This window comes from Balaenoptera borealis (assembly GCF_965194805.1).
Source record: "Balaenoptera borealis genome assembly, chromosome: 7".
Lineage (NCBI taxonomy): Eukaryota > Metazoa > Chordata > Mammalia > Artiodactyla > Balaenopteridae > Balaenoptera > Balaenoptera borealis.
Window position 1 is genome coordinate 130,046,584 of NC_138864.1, and position 26,234 is coordinate 130,072,817.

The 26,234-nt window shown below is 44.8% G+C and overlaps 1 protein-coding gene across 6 annotated transcripts in view; it reads right to left on the minus strand.

Moving 5' to 3' along the window:
• Positions 1-3,714: 3,714 nt before the first annotated feature.
• Positions 3,715-26,234, minus strand: part of NCAPG2 (non-SMC condensin II complex subunit G2) — a 59,934-nt gene continuing 37,414 nt past the window's right edge. For all 6 annotated transcript variants that reach the window (XM_082398822.1, XM_082398821.1, XM_082398820.1 and 3 more), the window contains exons 21-28: positions 26,018-26,158; positions 20,078-20,177; positions 16,817-17,004; positions 15,742-15,882; positions 14,211-14,314; positions 13,270-13,370; positions 12,022-12,121; positions 3,715-4,111 (exon numbers count right to left, since the gene is read on the minus strand). In XM_082398822.1, the coding sequence (XP_082254948.1) occupies positions 4,060-4,111; positions 12,022-12,121; positions 13,270-13,370; positions 14,211-14,314; positions 15,742-15,882; positions 16,817-17,004; positions 20,078-20,177; positions 26,018-26,158 (927 nt within the window). In that variant the 3' untranslated portion in view covers positions 3,715-4,059. The remainder of the gene's footprint in view (positions 4,112-12,021; positions 12,122-13,269; positions 13,371-14,210; positions 14,315-15,741; positions 15,883-16,816; positions 17,005-20,077; positions 20,178-26,017; positions 26,159-26,234) is intronic.

The following is a 26,234-nucleotide window of genomic DNA, read 5'->3' on the forward strand; positions in this document are numbered from 1 at the left end:
GGGCTTTTCAGGGCACGACTTGTTCATTGCGTTATTCTCCGCAGCCAGACCTGCGTTAGCACCATGCTGCTCTCCCCTCAAGGCATACGAGCGAGCCTCCTGGAGTGGACGCACTGCTGAGATGATTCATCCCCAGAGTCGTCCGAGAAAGGCTCCAAGAGGCTCATTCCTCAGCCACGCTGAGCACCCCGCCAGCCGCAATGGAAGCCCATGGAGCTGACCCCAAACGTGGGCTCTGGGCATGAGACCCACCCCGGTGAAGGCCTGAGGCTGCCAGGACGTCTGTCCTCTGATGTCCAGAGAGCTGACTGGTGATACATTTGCTGACGGAAACAACAGGAAAAGACAGAGAATAAGACCAGGGCGGGCTAGAAGGTAGAGCTCATTCGTGACAGGCTGTTAAGCGATTCAGAAGCACGAGGGCGGGGCGTGAAACCGCCCAGCAAGGTCCATGCGATACCAAAGGGCCTAACTCCACCTCTCGTAGATGCAGGTCTCCGTCGTCAGGTTCCTGCCTGACAGGCAAATCCGAGGGCATTTACAGGTTGGCCTCGGTGAAGGACCCAGAGGAGCCAGGCCCCTCCTGAGCCCGCGCCCTGCAGGACTGTTGCCGCCTGGGGCTGTGGTGCTCCTTCCCGGGCGTGGTCGTCGTTACACGGGCTCCAGGAAGAGCCCGGGGCGGGGTGGGGGTGGGGGGTTCGTTCTTTCCCTGTTTGCCTGGCTGCTGCTGACGGTGGCTTCCGGAACCAGGTCCTGCCTCACCCCTGGGCCCCAGCTCCAGGACTCTGGCAGTCACAGCACAGTTAGAGGGAAACACCCCAGAAAGGGAAAGTGGGGAACCAGAAGCACAGGAGGGACCGCAAGGAAATCGCGGCAACAGGGCCTGGGGAGAAGCACACAACCCACGAGGAGGCGCAGGAGGCTGCCCTGCTCTGCGCAGAGCAGACCGTGCTGGCCTCTGCTTCGCCCGCCACGCGGCCGAGTTCCGTTGACGGGACAGAGGACGCTCACGGGGGGAGAAGTGGAGCGTGAGGCAGGGAGGAAAGGAAATCTCGCGTGGGAAGAACAGGGCCGTTCCAGAGGCAGCCCAGATTTCTGATGGGCGGGAGGGCTGTGCACGGCCCCTTCTGGAGTGCCGGCCAGGTACGTGGGCACGGTACGAATCCCCAGTGCTGGGCCCTGACAAGCAGGCGTGCGTGTGTGCACACGGGAGCGTGTCTGTATGCGTGTGTGACTGCACGTGTGTGTGTGAGAACATGTCTGAATGCTGTACAAGGCACGGAGACACATGGATCTGTCCACTGTGTGCACAGCATGCAAAACCAAACACATGCTTATTACTCCCTGAGCCCTTTGGGTGGGGGGTGGGTGTCTCCTGCATGGGCTGATGCTTTGTGCCTTTCTCCTTATGAGATCATTCAGCCCATTACTGTCACACTTGCTGATATTTACGACAGGCAGCCATAGCATGCCAGAGTCTGTATGTGATGCCGTCCTGTGGTTCACAGTGAGAACATAGTTGCAGTCACAGGTCAAGGAATGACTCTTTCAAGGAGATTTTCAAGACCCTTGAGCCATGTGTCCCTTCAGGGGCCTCCTGTCCCCCTGAGGAGGGAGCAGGTGAAACTCCCAGCGAGGACACAGGTGGGGCTCCCATCCCAGCCCTGAGTGCACCAGCTCTGCGGCCTTCATGCTGCTGAGTGGTGACAGATCAAACCGCTGGCCAACCTGATGGTTTTGATTGTCAGTGCTCTGGATTACCTCGGAGGCGACCAGAATATCTGTGACATCTCATTAGGACCAGAAAGTATTCAAAATGGGGGAGCTGGGCTCCCACTCTCTGTGCTGAAAAAAATGGCCCAGCCGCAGGTGATTCACTGAGATGGTGGGCGTGGGAGCTGGCAGGAGATGGGCTCAGACACGGATCCCAAGGTTTTTACCGCGTCAGCAGCACCGACTGTGTCCTACCTCATGTCGGTGGACGGCCAGTGTGCTAGGCTGGAATGCCCATTGGATTTCCACTTGATCAGGACATCTGACGGTCCCAGTTCCACCCAGGAGGGGAAGTGGGCTGCCAGACCCCAAGGAAAGGGGCCTCTAATGGGCCCTCGGCTGCTAGCCTGTGGCGTTCACGGAGCCCCTTCTAGAGGGCGGGGAGCAAACGATCCCCATGCCACTGCTGCAGAGGCCAGGACCCCACGTGGCTGCCGTCACTCAGCCCAGGGACATCGCCCGCCACTCCCCACTCCCGAGTACACCGTGCCTCCCTCCCCTTCCCCGGGGTGGCAGCTCTGTCCCACACAAGAGTGCCGCCTGACTCCAGGGCACAGCCCAGAGTGGGGAGGGAGGAGCTGCACCCCAAAGCTTGGAGGAATCAGGGTGAGCATGCGATTGCAGGACACTGAGAGGATTCTGGAGACCCGGAGGATGGAAATCTCAAGGAGGGCCTCCCCGCCCCACGAAGGGACCCTTGCCTGTGAGCCAGGAGACCCTGCTTTCATTCCGTGTGTGAAGACAGAGAGGAGGGCTCCGTGAATGGGTGGACTAGACGGGAGGTGTGTCTTCATCCTTTCCTCGCTCATCCACACGCTGTCGTCACACACGCGCGCACAAGCAATACAGCATTCAGCTTTGCGTGTTTTAAACCTGCTCCCCTAGTGAAGCCCCGGCGCCCCAGCCCTCCGCATCTGAGCACCCCGCTCTGGCCCCCGTGCACACGTGTAGGGACTTCTCTAGGGTGTATGCCTACAGCAGGAGTGTCTGAACTATTCTGACCCAATAAAAATGGAATTATATTTTTTCACAAATTGGATTAGTTCACCCATCAAGTTTGACACAAGATAAAAGAAAACCCGACTATCCTAAAAACGTACATGTAAATTAAAAAGCCAATTAACCTCTTCCCACAAAGGAAACAAACACCAAGCTCCATTTTAGAGTGCTACAACAAATCCAAGGAACCACTTCTCATCTTGCACAAACTCTTCCAGGAATACCAAAAGACAGAACACTCCTCAGTTCATTTTATGAGGCTTGCCTATTCTTGAACCTAAATCAAACAAGGAAAAGGTAAAAAAGAAAAAAAAAAAATTCACCAATACAAAGTACGGCTTAGTTAATTAGCAAAGATGTTTAGATAGTCTTATGTTCAAAACCAGCTAAAGTAATCAACCCCCACCCCCCAGTCCTCAGATAGCCCTCGGCAACACCTTGCCCTAAATGCTCACGACCACGGTGCACAGTCCATTTAGGTACCTTCTTCGAGAAACAGAGGCACTGAGACATTGGCACTTCTTTCCTTCCTGCTGGGGGGCTGAGACAGAACACGCGTGCGTTTGAAGCAGCACCCAAGGCGGCAGGATGCTGACGGCCTCGACCTGGGCCGTGGCTGTCGGAATCTGAACGTGGACACTCTGGCAACGGGGGTGGTGACGCAGGACAATGCAGCCAGGGAGCCGGGGGCCAGTCCTCCGTCAGCCGGGACAGCTCTCGGAAAGAAAAGGTGGTTCAGCTTCAGGCTGCGTGACCGGATCTGTGTCCTGGCACTCGCAGCCACAGGCCCCCGCGTGTGGCCCCTCTCCCCGCGCCCACCCAGCCGCTCCCTGCGCTTTACACCTCTGCCCCTGGTAGAAAGGCAGGCCCGCCCAGAACTCAGCCCTCGTTCCTGCAGGGGAAAACTTGTACTAATGTTTTTAAATCAAGTAGACAAACAGGTGTTGTCATTGCTTTATTACTCATAGTTTGCAAGCAATATTATATATAAAAGTCATTTTTAAAACAACCGGGTTTGCTAGAAAGGTGTCTTTTTTTTTTCTTTGCACTGTGGGTTTCTGCACCATTCATACCTGGAGCCTGTTACATTAAATGTATCATTTATGCAGGCGCTGGGCAAAAATGTAAGAACCTTTGAGTTTTCTACTCATACCCGCCCCAAAATAAATCCTACCCCTTCTCTACTATATGGGTTATTAACATTAAAAACACTAGGAAAATACACATTCATCTAGCTTTCTGTAAGTCCTTTTTCTCTATTTTTACATGACCAAGATGTTGGCTTCGTTATGAATTCAAAAGTGCTCCCAAAGTTCTTGATGATGATTCATAGAGAAACCTGAAACACAGAGAAAGAATTAGCTACAGGAAAATGTGACTGAATTATGCAAATTTACATTTTCACAGAATAAATCTAAAAATGGTTTGCAACAGAATACACTTAAAGAGAAAACCGAAGTAATCGCTGTTTCTCAAAGGTAAATGGAGTAATAAGAATCGCCATCAGCAGAAACCTTAGCACGACACACGGCACACAGAGCCATCCGTGACCGGAGGCGTCCTCTGTCCCCAAGGAACACGAACAGAAGACCCTCTCAGTGAAAGGTGCTCACCTGGCCGTGCTTCCTCTTTCACGCACAAGGACTCGCGTCTAGGCGGATCTAGACCGCTGTGCGGACACATGGCAGGCTCACGGGTACGGCCGGGCGCCCCCTTTTCCCACGCCCACAATCGCTAGCTCGTCTCCCTCCTTCGCGAGAGCACAAGGTAAACAACAACTATTAACCCCCATGACGCACTGTTGCGACCATGCTCGCTCACTTCCTGCACACACACACCTCACTTTCTCGTCCCACCCCCTGCACACCTGTCCCCAGGCGAGACTGGCTGGGCAGCCCGTCACCCACTCCCCTTCCTTCTCCATCCCCCGAGCTCCCCTCAGAGGGCGTGCGGGCCAGCCAACTTTGAATTCCTGCCGAGACAAACCTCAACCTTTATCCCAAACGGCCTCTCAGCTTGATTCACTCTTCAGCCTGGAGCTGTTATGGGCACTTGGGTCTGCCCGTGTCCTGCCTGGTCCAGTATCAACGCAAGCATGGGGTAACTTTACATTTTCTAGTAGCCACGTTCAAAGAGATGAAAAGAATGGGTGAAATTCGTCTCAAGACAGTTGGCCCTTGAACGACGCAGGGGTTTGGGGCGCCGCGACCCTCCGCAAAGCTGAAAATCTGCGGATAACTTAGTCGGCCCTCTGAGAACGCAGCTCCTCCATATCTGCGGTTCCGCATCCACAGATTCACCCAACTACGACTGTGCAGTCCTGGGCTATTTACTATGGAAAATGTCTGCACTTAAGTGGACCCACACAGTTCAGACCTGTGCTGCCCAAGAGTCAACAGCGTATTTTATTTAACCCCACACACCGAAATAAGTCAACCTGTAACCAACACAGAAACATCACCGACGTATCTCACAGCCCTTCTGCACACCAGCCGCAGAGCCCGTGGGTCCTCACACCTGGGCCACATCTCGAGTCACACTCACTTGTTCCACTCGTCACGAGGGGCCCCGTAGGGGCCAACACAGATCTAGAAAAGCTTTCATATTTTTCTCTCTGTCTCAAAATTCAGGAATTTTATTCAGACTTATGGTGATTTTTTTCATCAGTCCCATCTAAACTTTAAAGGAACAACAACAACAAAAAATGAATCTTTAAAATTGCATATCTCTTTGGCCCCAGGAAATCCTCTCCCGTCGGCAGTTGGATTGCTGCTTCCCTGGGTCTCTCCCTGGTCTGCTCCCCCCAGGACCCTCCTCATCGGTGTCTGTCCTGCTCGGGGGCACCCTCCACGGCGACCTTCTGGACCACCTGGGAGCTGAGGCTCCAGTGCCTCAGCAACGTTTCCAACTCAAGGGTTTTTAGTTCCAGATCATTCTTTTGGGCTACGATTGATTTTTTCTTTGAAGACTCTTGTCATTAAGTGTCTGGCTGGCCCAGCACTGCTGCTTTACTAACGGTTGTCCTGTTTCTCTCTCACCGCTCCACGGTTGCACGTGTGCAGTCATTTTTGTCTGCGCCCCACGGACGCCTCAGGCTGAGCAGAGACGGCAGACGGTGGGAAGCACGAAGCCTACGGAAGCCGCCCCATCACAGCAGCGAGCAGGTGTCTGCAATCCAGAGAAACACCAGGAGATTCGGATGCTCCCCACCCCTTCCGGTCTCCCAGCATCAGCGCCCGACGGCACCACCCTCCTGCGTCAGCTCTTCGAGAGCTATAGGCTAGGACGCTTGCAAGGGCCGACATGCCAGCCAGGCCCCAGCTCCCTGGTGGCCAGAGGGAGGGAGCACTGCCCCACCCAGGAGACAAGACAGAGGGACACAGGACACGGTAAGTCACCAATGCCCCAGAATCTAAGACTTATTTTTAATCACTCGAAAATACTGTCTCCTTATGTAAGAATTTTAAAACCCTTAAAGAAAAATGTCAGGTTACCTTGGCAAAAGGACTTGTTAACTAACTACAGGGTAGTCAGCCTCTCATGCTGGCCTAAGTCCAGTCTGAGCCTCTGGTCGCCTCCGAACCGAGCACCAGGCCAGTCCCGGGCTGCCGGGCGTCCTGACTTCTCCTTCCAAGGCCGGAAACCGAGGCTGAGAGGCAAAGCAACCTGCCTGGGGCCCCAGCATCAGCAAAGGCCCAGTGGGTGCAAACCAGGCCTCTGACTACCCCACGGGGCTCGGATACCAACAAGCTCTTCTGCTCTCCTGTGAATTCAGTCATTCTCCTATTACCTGGGGAGAGGGCTGGGTACACTGTATAGACCAGAGGAATCAGAATTATTAAGGGGCAAAATAAATGAGCATACAATTTCAGAGCTGGAAGGAACAGTGGCAGCCCTGGTCCAGGGTCCCCCATGTCGCCCACTGAGCTCTGATTCCCCCACGACCCGCCCACCTCCAGCTCCTACGGGCCAAGGCCGGCCGTGCTCACGGCGGGAGACGCCAACACAGGAGAGGCACAAAATCAGCCTTCGGAGAAAAACAATCGGTAAGATAAGCAACGTATGTTTTCTAATTAAAGAAGGGTTTTATTTTCGCGTAGTTTTTATTTATCCACATCAAGGTCCCCAGGTTTTGATGCATGCTTCTAAATGAGCTACAAAAAGCATCCAGCCTCGAATTCAATTTTTAAAAAAGACTATGAAAATTACATACAGTGGAATAAGGTGATATTACGTATCAATACTTGATCATAAAAAAGAGGACACTGTTTCAGGGGATACTCCTTTGCTTCAAGTCTAATCACAAGGTTTAACACTGGGGACGCACACACACCACCAAAGCTGCCAAAACACAGTTAATGCTGGTAATTAACTTGCTTACAATATGATTCCAGTTCACTTAGAGGGAAAAATTCATGGTATAACACAAACCTTAAGAAATAATCTCTAATTATAGTGCTACTCATACACTATGTATGAAAGTAGTAAAGGTGACATCCTTTGACACTTAAATGCATGAGTGCATTGCTGAATGCATGCTGTTGCTCCTGAGAAAACAGTCTGGTTTACACAATTTACAGAATTTACAGAGCACTATGCCAGGTGAGGCACTGAAAGTGCAATGAGACAGCACCCAACAGACAGTCAACAAAATACTAACCCTGCTGCAGAGAAAGCTAGTGTATTTGTTAAGAAAACATCCACTTCTAAATTAATGCCCCATCTCCTAAAATATTCATTGGACCAAAGGGTCCCAAGAGTCTTAAAGATGCAGACTTGCCTTAACGTCTCTATGCCAACAAAAATAAATAATATTCTAAAATAGAGTCCTAAATCTTAACTGCTTATCTTCCATTAGATTGATTTCTTTGTTTCATCAATTTTTTTTTTAGGTTCTTCTTTTCTTTTATTTTCCAGACACTGGTTTTTGTACAGTGTGCTTCTTGCATATTTAAGTAAGAAGCCAATATTTCAGTCTCTACCTATTTACTTTTTTAGGATGTTTCCTTCTTAAAGGCAAGAACTCTTTCTTGCCATCTGTGTATCAGCTTAGCACAGAAAACTGCAGAGTTGTAGAAACAATGAAGAAACAAAATATTACATGCCCTGAATTTAATTTCTATGAATATCCTTTTCTTTTCCACGGAGTAAGTTCTGAACTTCTAAGGCCTTTTTTTCTGTCAACGTAACTAACACAATTCAAGTACTCGCCTTGAACCTCTGTACAGGTGCAAACGTCCCTCTTTCCTTACACCCTCAGAGCAGTTCACACCATTCTTTTCCAAAAAACTGTCCTTACAGATAGTATTTCTAACAGAGAAATCTTGTAAAATGCTTGCATTTCCGAGGTCATGACCATGTCCCATGACAATAGCCTATCATTTACCTAGTTTGTAATTCTGACGGCCTTATTTAGTATTTGCACTGCGCTGTGTTTTCAGAAACATACAAACACTCCTCAGTTTCCTCCAAATCAGAAGCTCACTTCCCTCTTCCTCACATACCTAGAAATTAAACAAGTTCATAACCCTAGAGTCTGTTGGGTTTCTCCCTCAAAGACCCTTCCTAAACTGCAAAGGAAATAGTCAACAGTCTCTGCAGTAAAGCCTGTAATTGAACACACGTCCTTGGCTCACGGACGAGCAAGCCGCCGCTCCAGGGCCCCGCTGGGGCTCACGAGGCACGGCACCAGCCCTGGCAGCAGGGGCGCCGGAGGGCTTCCCACAAGGTCCAGCCTTCTCCGGGGGGCGCGGGCAGCAGAGGCAGCACCCAGGCCCCACAGCAGGGCTCATGGGCTCAGCAGCTCCCCCAGCACCTCCCTATGGATGGGCCCTGCTCCCCGGAGACTAGATGGCCAGCGGTGCCCCCAGAAGGCCTCAGGACTTCTCCATCCTGGGGTAGTGCTGCTCCTCACCTCTGCCACTCCCCCACCCTTTACAGTTCGCTGTGACCCTCACGAGCCCCCAGTCCGCTGCACCAGCGCCCTGATGGGAGCTCCTGACCTGGAGCTTACACTGTCCCATAACTGCGGGGTTTCCGCCTCCTGACTAAAACACCATGGACGCTCCAGAAACGCTCACTGAAGGAGGCTGGGGAGCCAGCTTCATACCTGACAAAATGGCCTTTACGGAGCAAAGCACTACTGGAGAAGAAGCGGGACCCCTCATGAAAATAAAAGGGTCAATCCATCAAGAAGATATAATAGTTCTAAAATCATATGCTCCTAATATCAGGATTACAAAATATATAAAGGAAAACCCCTCTGTCAAAAATGGACAGATCCAGCAGGCAGAAAATTAGTAAGGACAAGCTGAACTCAACACCATCAACCAACAGGACACGACTGACATTTACAGATTCCTTCACCCTACAACAGCACAACGCACATTCTTCTCAAGCTCCCATGGAACATTCACCAAGATAGATCACATATTAGGCCATAAAACACACCTTAATAAATTTAAAAGAATAGAAACCCATACAATGTCTTCTCTCAGACATTAAACTAGAGATCAATAACAGAAAAATAACTGGAAAATTGAGAGATTAAATAACACACTCCTAAAGAACACATGCGGCAAAGAAGAAATCTCAAGAGAAATTTTAAAATATTTTTAACTAAATGAAAATGAAAACATAACATCAAAATTTGTGCCATGCAGCAAAAGCAGTGCTTAGAGGGTAATTTATAGCACTGACTATTAGAAAAGAAGAAACATCTAAAATCAGTCATCTAGGCTTCCGGAAACCAGAAAAAAAAAAAAAAAAAAAGAGCAAATTAAATCCAAAGCAGGCAAAAGAAAAGAAATAATAAAAATTAGAGCAGAAAGCAAAAAAAAAAAAAAAAAAAAAAAAAAAATGAAAAACAGAAATCAATAGAGAAAATCAATGAAACCAAAAGCTGGTTCTTTTAAAAGATCAATAAAACCAATAAGCCTCTAGCCAGGCTGGAAAAAAAAAAAAAAAGAGGACACAAATTACTAATATCAGAAATGAAATAGAGGACATCACTACAGATCCCATGGACATTAAAAAAAAGACAATTAAGGAATACTATACCCACAAATTTGACAACCTAGATGAAATGGACCAAATCCTTGAAAGGCACAATCTGCCAAAACTAATTCAAGAAGAAATAGACAATCTGAATAGGCATCTTTTAAAAAAAATTGAGTCAATAATTAATAACCTTCCAAAGTAGAAAGCACCAGACCCAGATGGATTCACTGGTGAATTCTAACCAAATATTTGAGAAAGAAGCTATACCAATTCTTTACAGTCTCTTTCAGAAGACAGAAGAAGGGAAGGAATACTTCCTAAGTCATTCTATGAGGCCAGAAATTCCCTAGTAGCAAAGCCAGACAAAGACATTACAAGAAAAGATAACTACAGAACAATCTCACTCATGAGCATAGATGCAAAAAATACTTAATAAAATATTAGCAAATTAAACCCAACAGTGTATTAAAAAATTATATACCATGACCGAGTGGGATTTATCCTAGGTATGCAAGGCTGGTTCAACATCTGAAAATCAACTAATGTGACCTACCACATCAACAGGCTAAAGAAGAAAAATCCTATGACCCTGTCAGTAGATGCAGAAAAAGCATTTGACAAGATCCAACACCCACTATGATAAGAACTATCTGTAAATTAGGAATAGAGGGGAACTTCCTCAACTTGATAAAGAACATCTACAGCTAACATTGTGCTTAATGGTGAGAAATGGGAAGCTTTCCCACTAAGATCATGTACAAGACAAGTATGTCCTTTCACCACTCCTTTTCAATATTGTACCAGAAGCCCTAGCTAATGTAATAAGACAAGGAGGGCTTCCCTGGTGGCGCAGTGGTTGGGAATCTGCCTGCCAATGCAGGGGACACGGGTTCGAGCCCTGGTCTGGGAGGATCCCAGCAGGGGACACGGGTTCGAGCCCTGGTCTGGGAGGATCCCAAATGCCGCGGAGCAGCTAAGCCCGTGAGCCACAACTACTGAGCCTGCGTGTCTGGAGCCTGTGCTCCGCAACGGGAGAGGCCGCGACAGTGAGAGGCCCGCGCACTGCGATGAGGAGTGGCCCCCACTCGCCGCAACTGGAGAAAGCCCTCGCACAGAAACGAAGACCTAACACAGCCAAAAATAAATATAAATAAATAAATAATTTTTTAAAAAAAGACAAGGAAAGAAAGGTATACAGATTGGTAAGGAAGAGATAAAACTGTCTTTGTTCATAAGTTAGCAATTTAGGATTTTGAAAGCCTTTCTCCAAAGGAGAAAGTAGCTATGGGAAGTGGCTTATTTCCCAGGCATATATAAAACTAATTACCTAGTTCAAAGCTCTGTAACACTTAACTGTATGGTGTTCAGAAAACAGCAGGAAAAACACTGTTTCTGTGGCTGGTCTGAGAGTCAAACATAATTCAGAAAAGAGTCTACAGGAAATTGCACAGCATGTCAAAAACATTATACAGCAGCAAAAGCACCTGGCTGGAAAAATAGCCCAATGAACACATTCTTAGACAGCAGTCCCTGCAGCAGCAACAGGCTACCTGGAAAGTAGAAAACAATGCACATTTCTTCAGTCTCTGGAGGGACCTTTCCCATTCCCAACATGGATACTTGTAAACTGGTAATTATAACCCAGGAATGAACGTTGATGGTTTCAGAAATACAGCAAACCACCAAATATAATCTGTCTAGGTTTAAAACCATATAGAATGACGGGACTTCCCTGGTGGTCCAGTGGGTAAGAATCCACCTTCCAATGCAGAGGCCGCGGGTTCGATCCCTGGGTCAGGGAACTAAGACCCCACATGCCACGGGGCAACTAAGCCCGCGCGCCACAACTACTGAGCCCACGCGCTCTGGAGCCCGCACACCAGAACTAGAGAGAAGCCCGCAAGGAAAGATCCCACGTGCCGCAACTAAGATCCGACACAGCCAAAAATAAATAAATAAAAAATAAAAAATAAAATAAAATAAAACCATATAGAATGAGTTTGTATGCCCTTCCTTTTCTAGGGCAGAATCTTGCAAGTGACAGTTTTGTTTTTGTTTTTAAAGACAGAATGAGGAAGTAATTAAAACATATGCTCAAGGGGTCTTGCCAACAGAAACACTTCTATCCCTTCAATCCCCAGTTTTCTACCTGGCTGTAACTAGCAGCAGTGAAAACGTGATCTCAAATATACCTAAGGAATAACTAGCAGTGTTCAGATAATCACACCTGGTGGGTATCTAGTGTTTTACCTTTCCAAGCTATCCTCTTCCAAAGTAATTTCCATGAATGTCTTTAGTTTTCTGTGAACAGTAGCTGCAACACCCTTTACTTTTGAACTCTTATGTTTACCTGTTAAAGACAGAAAAATATTGAACACAACCACACAAAAAAGCACACACACTCTATCAATGCAGGTACAATTTCAGTAAGACAGAGCCTCCTACCCTCCCCTCTGAGTCAGTGCATGTATTGACCTGCGGAACAGTAATGATCCCTTTAAAGGGATGTTAGAAGATCCAATGAGTGATCACAAAGCACCTCATTGGCTCTGAGGTAGTTCCCAAGGCCATGATCCCGTGAGTTCTGTCCACGCCATCAGACTTGATGATCACCAACACCTTCAACAGTAATGGAACTAACACATTTCAGAGTCATCATCTGTTTGGCAAATACTGAAGAACCTATTAAGTACAAGGTGGTCGTCTGCACCCCAGCCTCCATCCTCACACCCTCCACATGGAGAACGTCCCTCTTCCTGCAGATGTCTCCCCAGGAGACACTGCCTCAGGCAGGACTTTCCTGCTGCTTGGCCTGGGTCAAACTAGTTACAAACTCCTGTCATGACTCTACAGCCATACTATGCATTCCTGCTTATGGGGAGAGCTTGTTTTGAGAGGAACACTCTATGAATAATATCTTAGAAAATAATTTCAACATTAGTAAAACTGGTCCAAAAATACAGAAACTTAACAGTAGTCCATCTGCAGTGACATTACCATATTTTACACTTAGGTAAGCATTTCATAGGTATCTCCAATTATTTTTCCAATACTATTTCAACTGGATGGGATACCCAGAATAGGCACAGTTAAAGCTAAGCAAAACACAGACACATCAAATATTAACACCAAAACACACCGTCATTAGCAAAAATGAACTCAGATTTTTAAATGTACATGACAAAGGTAACAAATGACAAATCAGTAGAAATTCCGTGTACGGCACAGAGAGGGAGACGTGACGGGTCCAGTGGGGAAGTGGGGAAAGTGGGGAAGTGGACAGCAGCTGCATTAAGAAGCTGCCATCATTCAAGCCGGTACAGGGCAGTCACACAGCAGGGGCCCAGGCAGACGGCACACGTGTAGCGCATGGAGAGCTGGGGGCGAGTGCCGTGAGAGCCTAACTAGCAGGGGATTCACTCCCAAACATTCCACAACTGTCCTGTGTAAGATGCACCCAGCAATGTCCCAGACGCTACCACAGAAAATTTAACCAACCTCTATTAATAACCAAGATAATGTGCGTAACAGCTGTGAGACACACGATGCCTTCAATATCCTCAGAAATAACACATGCCTTCAATTCATCTAAAAATGACCTGCAAAAAAGTAAAAAACAACTGAAATTACTCTATAGTATATCTTAATACTTTATAGAAAGACAAATATAGCCAAGATTCATCAACCACCATGAATTCTAGTTTTCAGGTAACATGGGAAGTTGACTAAGCTCTTCCCATACTCTTCGCTGTAAGCATGCCAAATCATACAGGTGAGACACTAAAATCAGAGGGCGCTGCTAGAAAGAGAACAGGGTTGTTCTGGTTAGTGAAGAAAGCCACTCTGCATACTTGAAATGCCCACAAAAAAGATTTGATATGGCACTGAAAGATAATTCATAGCTGTTAAAAACAATGCTTTTTGAAGTTTTCAATGAACATATCTACTATTAAACTCCCACAGGTATCAGACATCTGCAAAACTCTCCCTTCTGCAGCCCAGCAGTCCTGCACGTGCCACCCTAGAGACCCTAGAAGCAGGTCAGGTGACACACGGCATGGAGAAATGAGTAACAGCTGTGTGCCGAATGAAACCCACATGGTATTTACCCAAGTCAAGTGTTTTGAAAGTGTCCATTGTAGGAAGTATTTCAGTGACATTAAAATTTTAAATGTTTCCCCCTAAATGAACTGTAGTTATGATAAAGCATAACCAGAGACTATTTGGATGAATATATCTTTCAGAAAGTTAGAATTTCTCTTTGTATAATGCTAATATTTTTAATCTCTGATAAAATGAGAGAAAATTGTATGGAATGTTTTCTCTTAGGAAAAAAATGCACTTTTGAGAAATGGTGAGAGTAAAAGGAATAGAGCTAAAGTTATTGAGAGCTTACAGCCACGACAGGATTAAGAGAACAGCAAAGAAAAAGAGATTACCTGACTACATTCGGAGATTTTATTATTATTCCTATTAAACACCTTGAAAATGGTGGAAGGGCTGCAAGACCCTCTGGGGGAGTAAGCTCTTTGGTATCAGAAACCTTAAAAAAAAAAAAAAAAGTCAAGTCAGTAACATGAACTGAGACCGAGACTGCGCTAATCACTCATTTTACACTTCCCTGGGTTTTCTTCCAAACTTGAGAAAGGCTTTCCAGAAACTCAAAACAATGATTTTTATTAATTGCTGCAATGCCTACCATAATTATGATTAACCTATTACTATACACAGTGGTGTCAATCAACTGGAGAGAAGAAAAAAGAGAGCCACTCAACAAGCCTTCTGTGGAACACCCTTTAATTCGATTACCTTCTGTAAACAACGTGTTTCTACACTAAGCAAACAACTCGTTACTCTTATTAGTCCAGATCAGGTTTTCTCAACTCAAACTTTTTCTATAAAGTAGTAAGATAGTAAATATTTAAAGAGTAAATTTTTTCAGCTTTGTGGGCACAACGATCTCTGCCACAACTACTCAATTCTGCTGTTACAGCACAAAGCAGCCATAGAAAAAAGGTAAATAAATGGGCTTGGTCATGTTCCAATATAAGTTTATTTACAAAAACAGACCGCGGGCCACGATGGCCCACAGGCCACTGGCGGATTCGTCGTCAGCAGCTGTGCAGCTCACAGGCCCGAACAACTTCCAGTTCTTGGGCTGTGTGTAGTCCAGGAATCTCGCTCCTAAACCAAAACGACCTCCCTTCAAGCTTTCAGGAGGACCTTAAATTCTATTAATGTCTCAGAATTTTGTCAACTTTTTTTATATTTGTGATTTTATAATACAAAATTTATACACATTATGTTTGCATTTGTATATTTCAATGATATTTCCTATCAGATTTCAGCTTTTCATACTGAGAAAACGCTTCATTATTTAACTATCTTAAGGCATTCTTCCATGCCCTCACTCGCTACCACCAGGATTCCAAGCCGTGAAAAGAGTGGTTTTTGTTGTGACCTGAATTACCAGCCTGATTATGTCAATCTTGAACCAAGCAGGCTAATCATATAAAATAGGCTACTGCTAGGAAAACGGCCAGTAAGGCTCATGTACAGCCAGGCAGTCAGAGGTGTGAACTATTCCAGAAACACAGCCCACGAGCAGTCGTGCATCCTGCTCTCCACGGACCAGGCCACTTCTGCCTGCCAGGAGGGGGGAATCTTAAGAAATGTATCAACTCGCTTAAACCTCTAAAATATGGCGAAAAGAAGTATTCACGATGCAAGGAGCAGCTTGGTTTTAATGAAGAACGACAACGTCCTTAGCATGTTTCCCCCCATGGTCACGTGATTCTAAACACAAACCAGCCACGGAACTGTGAGGTGGAGCTGCGGGAGAAGCAGACCTCCCGCTATACCTGAGCTCTGAAAAAATACTTGGAAAAACATAAAAATGTGCTGCCAGCAGAAAACAGCCTCTTGAATAGTCAAAACAAGACACAGCAGTTTCAGGACAACACACTTCACCTTTCGGAGCCGGTGACTTATCTCGACCACAGACGCGGCAATCAGAGTGGAGAGCACGCCCCGGTGGACAGGCGTGTCCACGTGCCAGGACTGCACGGTGCTGATAAATTCATGAAGAGGAGTCTGAACAGAATAAAGGAGCTACGAAAAACACATCAGTCATTGTTAGCGCTTAAAAAACCACTTTCAAGAAGGAGGCCTCCTCCTGCTGTCCCCCGGGGGCCCGGGGCCCGTCCCATCGCCCCGCCTCACTGCCGTGCCGTCCTCTCTGCAGCTGGTGGGCGCCACGACCAGAGGGCGACACACAGGGCTGAAGCCCGCCAGGAAGGGCCTTTGTGACACTCGTTCCCCAGAGCAAGGGAAAATCCCCAAGAACAGGAGCATCAGTAACGTTAGTAAAGTTTCCGAAAGGAAAGATGAAGAAACATCACTGACGTTAAGGGAAGACACCCACTATGAGGCCACGTGTTCTGAACGAAGCTGCGCAGACAATGGTGAGAAAAGAAAAAAATTTTGGCACAAATTCCGTAAATAGATCACAGACACTTGAACCAACTCATCAAAAACAGGACTATTTCAAATTAACTCAAATATGAGCTAGGCTACAGAAAATATGGCCAATAACCTTCAATCACCTCTACCAGCTAAAACAGGATAAAATTGAAAGTTTCAATAGTTCATAAACATCCTCCCATTTAAGCATTTTTTAAATCTTTACTACTAACAGCTGGGCACTCACGAGCTACTGTATTCATTCTCTGCTTCTGTCCTGCTGGGCAGAGGAGCACTCGGGCCGCTGGCCTACGGACCTGAACACGCCAACACCGTCCCCAGACCGGTGGCCCGAGGTGGGCCCCTGGCCTCCCTCGCCTCCTGCCCCAGAGCATGCCACCCCAGGGAGAGGGCTGGCAGCCCCAGCTGCAGGTGGCACCTGGCAGCCACTTCCTGCCGGTGTGGCACCGCTCCCCGCCCGACGGCCCCAGCGTGTGAGCAGGCCTGGCTCCGCACACCCTGGTCCACCAGGTGGGCGCTGCCCCTTTAGTCCCTCTGTCCCGCCCTGGGGAGGCGCCAGTACCTGCAAGCCTTCTTCTGGTTGCTTCCTGAAGCTCCGCGCCATACATTCCAACATCTGCTGAAATACTTTCTGCACCAAATCAAACAGTGTTGAGACTTCTTTCTCTGAATCTGCTTTCTGCGTCAAGGAGCTTCTGGTTACCTCTTTCAGAATGCCAAGAAGTAATGAAACATAAAAGAAACCCTTCACTGGAAAGAAAGTTGAAAAAATCAGTTATTTAATCACACAATTAGTTGAAATTATTACATTTTTCACTTAACACATGTATATTACGGTAACTTAAAAGAGAGTGTTACTGGCGAGCCAGTACCAGGTCGGTCAGATGAATATAAAGCCTAACAGACATACACACACGTGACTTGCTCCTTTTATCACATACAAAGCCGATGCCTTCAGTAACGGTAACAGTCCACACCTGGCTCAGGCACTAAGAAGCACTGCGTGTGTGGACATTGCGGTTCCCTGAACACCTGGGTGGAGGGTGTGCCTCACTTGCTCACACGATGGTGACATCGATGACAGGTCTGAGAGGAAAGACCCTAGAGCTTTCAAACTATGACCTAAGAATCTCCGAGGCCAACTCTGTTAAATCCCCAGCGCTGTGTAGTTTGTTGGTGTCTTTCTCTCCTTTCCTGTGTGGCAACGATTTGGTAAAATGTTTTCAGAGTGTGAACTCAATTCTACAATTCATCCTGAGGACCTTCAATTTTCTTTTTTGTTTCTACCCAGACTGGCCTGTAAGCTGCGCTGCCAACAGAGCCAGCGGCCGCGCCCTCCCACGCCCCTGCCCCACTCTGCACCCATGCTGCACCTCGCACTGCCCACCGCTGACTAACCTTCAGGTCTGCATGCAGGGCTGCATCCCTGGTGGACTGGGCCGGAACCATGATTCTTCCTTATGTACATTTAAAAGTATATACTATATAAACTATACATGTATATTTTTTAAAAACCTGTCACATAGAAAAGCGCAGAAATAATGTTCCTCGTTAAAAGATTACTATCTAGGGGACAAAGCGTATGACCTCTCCTACCTTACATAGGAATCATGTGGCCCTAATAGGGAAGCTCCTTGATTTATGAAAGAGATTAATAGACATATAAGTTCTGCTTGAGACAGAAATAAGAAACTAACCCCGAATCCAAATTTATCTACTAAAGTAAGTAAAAGAAATGGTCATGTTCCAGTTGAGTTTGCCCCTCAAAAGGTGTACGGCACTACCAGAATCAACACAAAGTTTGGAGAGTCTTTGCAAACTTAACAGAAACTTTCAAGAAACAAATCTCTTTATCTAGAAGAAGGCAGACAGATACATTCTCCACATATCAGTCATTTCAGTGAAGCAGGCAGTGAGGCAGCAGCTCAGCAGAGGCCAACACGCTGAGGGTGACAGGGCTCTGAGGACAAGGGGGCCTGTCCCCTTGCATCCACCCTCAAGGTCCTGGTGCAGTGGGAGAACCTCACACTAACTAATGTCTTTACTACTGACAAAAATCTGAAATGTTGAAAGTTTTAATTGAAAGTTATTTCATTACATTCAAGCCATACGTGTGTTATAACCAAATATATATAGGTGGTGGTTAAGTAAACTATGAACTGAGCTGTTTACATCTGGGTTATGTGTGGGAACTCAGCTGTATTCAAGGACATCTCTTCCAGAATACGCACTTCAGCATGGAGAACGCCACGCTCAAATGTTAATAACATAAATGTGACTGAGTTTTAAATTTAAATATTCTATTAGGACTCTTTCAAGTAGAGCAAGTCCAGAGAACAGACTCTGGGCTTACCTAGGTAGACTGCAGTGTACAATCTCATTTGTAACAGGACTACAGAGAATGAGTACACAGTCGATTCTCTGCTGGGAAATCCCAATTCTTAGAACGTAGAAATACAAAGATCATTTCAGCTTGGTCGAAGGTAAGGTCAGTAGCTTACTGGCTACACTGGAGATCTAAAATTCTTATTAGCTCCTTGGAAAATTTTATAAATACTAAAAATAGATTCAATCCTTAGGGGAAAATAATTCTTAAATGATAAAGTGAGTTTAAAAATGCAAATCATTTTTAATGTTTCAATCATTAAGCTTAAGTTTAAAACGCTGTTTTCACAATAGAAAGTGAGAGTTATAAAGACTTAAACAAAGGAAAAAGTTAGATTTTAAAACAAAAAACATTTCTTCTATTTAATATTTAGTCTTTGTGGATATTGTAACCAAATAATGTAAAATCTTGCTTGTAATTACAGATTAAGGACACGTACACTCGAGACAGCAGAGCAGAGTGACTGCCACCCCAGCTCCCATGCAGGCCAAGTGCCAACCTCAGGGGCAGAACCATGAAAGAAAGAAGCTGTGGGGTTTGTGGCCAAGATTTGCCCGGGGTCTGCACGACGATACTCAAGACTACAGCAAAAGACCCCAGAGAGCTAACTGCAAACTTAATGTTGAATTTGGTAAATGATAATATTTTCAATCTCTTTTAGCAAATATTTAGGCTTAAAGAAATTCAAATTATGCACTTCCAAGCTTCTAGGGATCTCAGGAAGAACCAACTGTAGCACTGGGGTGTTCTGTGCCGACTCGGCTGCCCCAGGTAGGCGGCGGGCAGGGGTCACAGCCCAGCGGTGCCCGTCTCAGCCAGCCCATGACCCGAGGCAGAGGAGGCATCCTGGGTCCACCCACACTCCCCCCACCACAATGAGACGGGGCTGCAAGGATCTGGCCCGGCCCCCCGGGATGTGATGCTCCAGATAATCCCTAAGCCCAGCCCGCCTGGAAGGAGGCCAACTTCTCACTCACTCACTGAACACATTTAACTTGTGTGGACGCCATGGTATTAGTTACCAGGGATCCTGTCCTTGGGGTGACAGCAACTTCCCAGTGGTCTCAGGGGGGTGGGGTGGGGACATTAAACAGCTCCTGACTTGCACGCAGACGATGACAGACACCAGACAGGAGCAGCAGACAGGCTGGGGCCGTGCTGGTGACCACACGGCAGAGCAGCCGCAATCACACAAACCACCGGAGGAGAATCCCAAGACCTTGCCAGAAACTCTGTACTTGGTCACGTCCAAGGCCAGAAACACCTCTGAACTTCCTGGCTGCCTCAGCCTATTAATTCCTCTTTTGGTGTAAGCTGGTATGTGCTACACATCTGTCACTTAAAAATGAGAGTCCTGACCAGCAAAGTGAAGGAGGGAGAGAGGGGCTGGTTCTGACAGCTAGTTGCTCTAAACTAGTCCTTTAATAAATGAAGTACCTGTTTGCATAATTCCAAGGCTCCGCTGTAAAAGCTGTGTCTGAAACATACAGTCACCAAGGCCGACCAAAATGACATCTTTGCACACAGTCAGGTAGGTCTGTAAGAGAGGTAGACATGATGATGTGATTACCCAACAAAGGCCACAGAAGGGACAAGAGGGGACATCCAGCTGGTAAAGCTACTAATATCTAAGGGTACCACTAGGGGTCTCATAAAGCAGATGTCTACAAAGATGTTTAAAAAGAAATTTCCATAAAGATACATTAATTCTCATTTCTCTTTCCATAAGAAATCTAAAAACACATTTTATGTAATTCCACAAACATTACTGAACACGTGTTACGTGCAATGTGTCAAATTACATTAAAATTATGCAGTTTATGCTTTGCAAAAAGATAAACTCTAAGACAGCCTCATCCACCAGAGGGCAGACAACAGAAGCAAGAAGAACTACAATCCTGCAGCCTGTGGAACAAAAACCACATTCACAGAAAGACAGACAAGTTGAAAAGGCAGAGGGCTATGTACCAGATGAAGGAACATAATAAAACCCCACAAAAACAACTAAATGAAATGGAGATAGGCAACCTTCCAGAAAAAGAATTCAGAATAATGACAGTGAAGATGATCCAGGACCTCGGAAAAAGAATGGAGGCAAAGAACGAGAAGATGCAAGAAATGTTTAACAAAGACCTAGAAGAATTAAAAAACAAACAAACAGAGATAAACAATACAATAACAGAAATGAAAAATACACTAGAAGGAATCAATAGCAGAATAACTGAGGCAGAAGGACAGATAAGTGACCTGGAAGACAGAATGGTGGAATTCACTGCTGCGGAACAGAATAAAGAAAAAAGAATGAAAAGAAATGAAGACAGCCTAAGAGACCTCTGGGACAACATTAAACGCAACAACATTCGCATTATAGGGGTCCCAGAAGGAGAAGAGAGAGAGAAAGGACCTGAGAAAATATTTGAAGAGATTATAGTCGAAAACTTCCCTAACATGGGAAAGGAAATAGCCACCAAAGTCCAGGAAGCAGAGAGAATCCCATACAGGATAAACCCAAGGAGAAACACGTGAAGACACATAGTAATCAAATTCACAAAAATTAAAGAAAGACAAAGAAAACTTATTGAAAGCCCCAAGAGAAAAACGACAAATAACATACAAGGGAACTCCCATAAGGTTAACAGCTGATTTCTCAGCAGAAACTCTACAAGCTAGAACAGAGTGGCATGATATACTTAAAGTGATGAAAGGGAAGAACCTACAACCAAGATTACTCTACCCTGCTAGGATCTCATTCAGATTCGATGTAGAAATCAAAAGCTTTACAGACAAGCAAAGCTAACAGAATTCAGCACCACCAAACCAGCTCTACAACAAATGCTAAAGGAACTTCTCTAAGTGGGAAACACAAGAGAAGAAAAGGACCTACAAAAACAAACCCAAAACAATTAAGAAAATGGTCATAGGAACATACATATTGATAATTACCTTAAACGTGAATGGATTAAATGCTCCAACCAAAAGACACAGGTTTGCTGAGTGGATACAAAAACAAGACTCATATATATGCTGTCTACAAGAGACCCACCTCAGACCTAGGCACACATACAGACTGAAAGTGAGGGGGATGGAAAAAGATATTTCATGCAAATGGAAATCAAAAGAAAGCTGGAGTAGCAATTCTCATATCAAATAGACTTTAAAATAAAGAATGTTACAGGAGACAAGGAAGGACACTACGTAATGATCAAGGGATCAATCCAAGAAGAAGATGTAACAATTACAAATATATATGCACCCAACATAAGAGCACCTCAATACATAAGGCAACTGCTAACAGCTATAAAAGGAAATCGACAGTAACACAATAATAGTGGGGGACTTTAACACCTCACTTACACCAATGGACAGATCATCCAAACAGAAAATTAATAAGGAAACACAAGCTTTAAATGACACAGTAGACCAGATAGATTTAATTGATATTTATAGGACATTGCATCCAAAAACAGCAGATTACACTTTCTTCTCAAGTGCGCATGGAACATTCTCCAGGATAGATCACATCTTGGGTCACAAATCAAGGCTCAGTAAATCTAAGAAAATTGGAATCATATCAAGCATCTTTTCTGACCACAACGCTATGAGATTAGAAATCAATTACAGGGAAAAAAACGTAAAAAACACAGACACATGGAGGCTAAACAATACGTTACTAAGTAACCAAGAGATCACTGAAGAAATCAAAGAGGAAATCAAAAATTACCTAGAGACAAATGACAATGAAAACATGATGATCCAAAACCTATGGGATGTGGAAAAAGCAGTTCTAAGAGGGAAGTGTATAGCTATACAAGCCTACCTCAAGAAACAAGAAAAATCTCAAATAAACAATCTAGCCTTACACCTAAAGGAACTAGAGAAAGAAGAACAAACAAAACCCAAAGTTAGGAGAAGGAAAGAAATCATAAAGATCAGACCAGAAGTAAATGAAATAGAAACAAAGAAAACAAAGCAAAGATCAATAAAACTAAAACCTGGTTCTTTGAGAAGATAAACAAAATTGATAAACCATTAGCCAGACAAACCAAGAAAAAGAGGGAGAGGACTCAAATCAATAAAATTAGAAATGAAAAAGTCGAAGTTACAACAGACACCACAGAAATACAAAGCATCCTAACAGACTACTACAAGCAACTCTATGCCAACAAAACTGACAACCTGGAAGAAATGGACAAATTCTTAGAAAGGTATAACCTTCCAAGACTGAATCAGGAAGAAATAGAAAATATGAACAGACCAATCACAAGTAATGAAATGGAAACTGTGATTAAAAATCTTCCAACAAACAAAAGTCCAGGACCAGATGGCTTCACAGGTGAATTCTATCAAACATTTAGAGAAGAGCTAACACCCATCCTTCTCAAACTCTTCCAAAAAAATTGCAGAGGAAGGAACACACCCAAACTCATTCTATGAGGTCACCATCACCCTGATACCAAAACCAGACAAAGATACTACAAAAAAAGAAAATTACAGACCAATGTCACTGATGAATATAGATGTAAAAATCCTCAACAAAATACTAGCAAAGAGAATCCAACAACACATTAAAAGGATCATACACCATGATCAAGTGGGATTTATCCCAGTGATGCAAGGATTCTTCAATATACGCAAATCAATCAATGTGATACAGCATATTAACAAACTGAAGAATAAAAACCATATGATCGGGCTTCCCTGGTGGCGCAGTGGTTGGGAGTCTGCCTGCCGATGCGGGAGACACGGGTTCGGGCCCTGGTCTGGGAGGATCCCACATGCCGTGGAGCAAATGGGCCCGTGAGCCACAACTACTGAGCCTGCGCGTTTGGAGCTTGTGCTCCGCAACAGGAGGGGCCGCGATAGTGAGAGGCCCGCGCACCACAATGAAGAGTGGCCCCCGCTTGCCACAACTAGAGAAAGCCCTCGCGCAGAAACGAAGATCCAACACAGCCATAATTTAATTAAGTAAAAAAAAAAACTTTAAAAAAAAAAAAAACATATGATCATCTCAATACATACAGAAAAAGCTTTTGACAAAATTCAACACCAATTTATGATAAAAACTCTCCAGAAAGTGGGCATAGAGGGAACCTACCTCAACACAATAAAGGCCATATACGATAAACCCAGAGGAAACATCATTCTCAATGGTGAAAAACTGAAAGCATTTCCTCTAAGATCAGGAACAAGACAAGGATGTCCACTCTCACCACTATTATTCAACAGAGTTTTGGAAGTCCTAACCACGGCAATCAGAAGAAAAAGAAATAAAAGGAATACAAATTGGAAAAGAAGAAGTAAAACTGTCACTGTTTGCAGATGACATGATACTATACATAGATAATCCCAAAGATGCTACCAGAAAACTACTAGAGCTAATCAATGAATTTGGTAAAGTTGCAGGATACAAAGTTAATGCACAGAAATCTCTTGCATTCCTATACAATAATGATGAAAAATCTGAAAGAGAAACTAAGGAAACACTCCCATTTACCGTTGCAAAAAAAGAATAAAATACCTAGGAATAAATCTACCAAGGGAGACAAAAGACCTGTATGCAGAAAACTATAAGACACTGATGAAAGAAATTAAAGATGATACCAACAGATGGAGATATATACCATGTTCTTGTATTGGAAGAATCAATATTGTGAAAATGGCTATACTACCCAAAGCAATCTACAGATTCAATGCAATCCCTATCAAATTACCAATGGCATTTTTTACAGAACTAGAACAAAAAATCTTAAAATTTGTATAGAGACACAAAAGACCCCGAAGAGCCAAAGCAGTCTTGAGGGAAAAAAAAGGAGCTGGAGGAATCAGATTCCCTGACTTCAGACTGTACTACGAAGCTACAGTCATCAAGACAATACGGTACTGGCACAAAAACAGAAATATAGATCAATGGAACAGGATAGAAAGCCCAGAGATAAACCCACACACCTATGGTCAACTAATCTATGACAAAGGAGGCAAGGATATACAATGGAGAAAAGACAGTCTCTTCAATAAGTGGTGCTGGGAAAACTGGACAGCTACATGTAAAAGAATGAAATTAGAACACTCCCTAACACCATACACAAAAATAAACTCAAAATGGATTCGAGACTTAAATGTAAGACTGGACACTGTAAAACTCTTAGAGGAAAACATAGGAAGAACACTCTTTGACATTAATCACAGCAAAATATTTTTTGATCCACCTCCTAGAGTAATGGAAATAAAAACAAAAATAAACAAATGGGACCTAATGAAACTTAAAAGCTTTTGCACAGCAAAGGAAACCATAAACAAGACGAAAAGACAACCCTCAGAATGGGAGAAAATATTTGCAAATGAATCAATGGACAAAGGATTAATCTCCAAAATATATAAACAGCTCATGCAGCTCAATATTAAAAAAACAAACAACCCAATCCAAAAATGGGCAGACCTAAATAGGCATTTCTCCAAAGAAGACATACAGCTGGCCAAGAAGCACATGAAAAGCTGCTCAAAATCACTAATTATTAGAGAAATGCAAATCAAGACTACAATGAGGTATCACCTCACACCAGTTAGAATGGGCATCATCAGAAAATCTACAAACAACAAATGCTGGAGAGGGTGTGGAGAAAAGGGAACCCTCTTGCACTGTTGGTGGGAATGTAAATTGATACAGCCACTATGGAGAACAGTATGGAGGTTCCTTAAAAAACTAAAAATAGAACTACCATACGACCCAGCAATCCCACTACTGGGCATATACCCAGAGAAAAGCATAATTCAAAAAGACACATGCACCCCAATGTTCATTGCAGCACTATTTACAATAGCCAGGTCATGGAAGCAACCTAAATGTCCATCGACAGACAAATGGATAAAGAAGATGTGGTACATATATACAATGGAATATTACTCAGCCATAAAAAGGAATGAAATTGGGTCATTTGTAGAGATGTGGATGGACCTAGAGACTGTCATACAGAGTGAAGCAAGTCAGAAAGAGAGAAACAAATGTCGTATATTAACACGTACACGTGGAACCTAGAAAAATGGTACAGATGAACCGGTTTGCAGGGCAGAAATTTAGATACAGATGCAGAGAACAAACGTATGGACACCAAGGGGGGAAAGCGGTGAAGGATGGTGGTGGGATGAATTGGGAGATTGGGATTGACATGTGTACACTGATGTGTATAAAATGGATGAAAACTAAGAAACAAATAAATAAACATACGAAAAAAAAAAGATAAACTCTAGATATTCAGATGCCACTGTAAGTATTTAAGAAGAGCAGCACTACTGACTAAAGTTACAGCTTTAAATTAGAAAATAAAACCTGGAAGCACATCACAATTTGGAGAAGGGTTTCTGTGTCTTAAGACTTCTAACCTGGATAATCTGTTGATAAACGACCCTGTGAAGCTTCAGATATTCTTCTTCTTGATCTTGGATAAAAGATAAAACTTTGCTTTCTAACCAAAACCCAGTGTCTTCCAAAGTGGACAGGTAAACTTTGCCTTCTGAGCAGGACTGTCCAACAACAACAGAAGACAGGTTAGTCACAGAGCCGCTGGGCCGATACGCCCCGTGTTCTGACCCAAGCTGG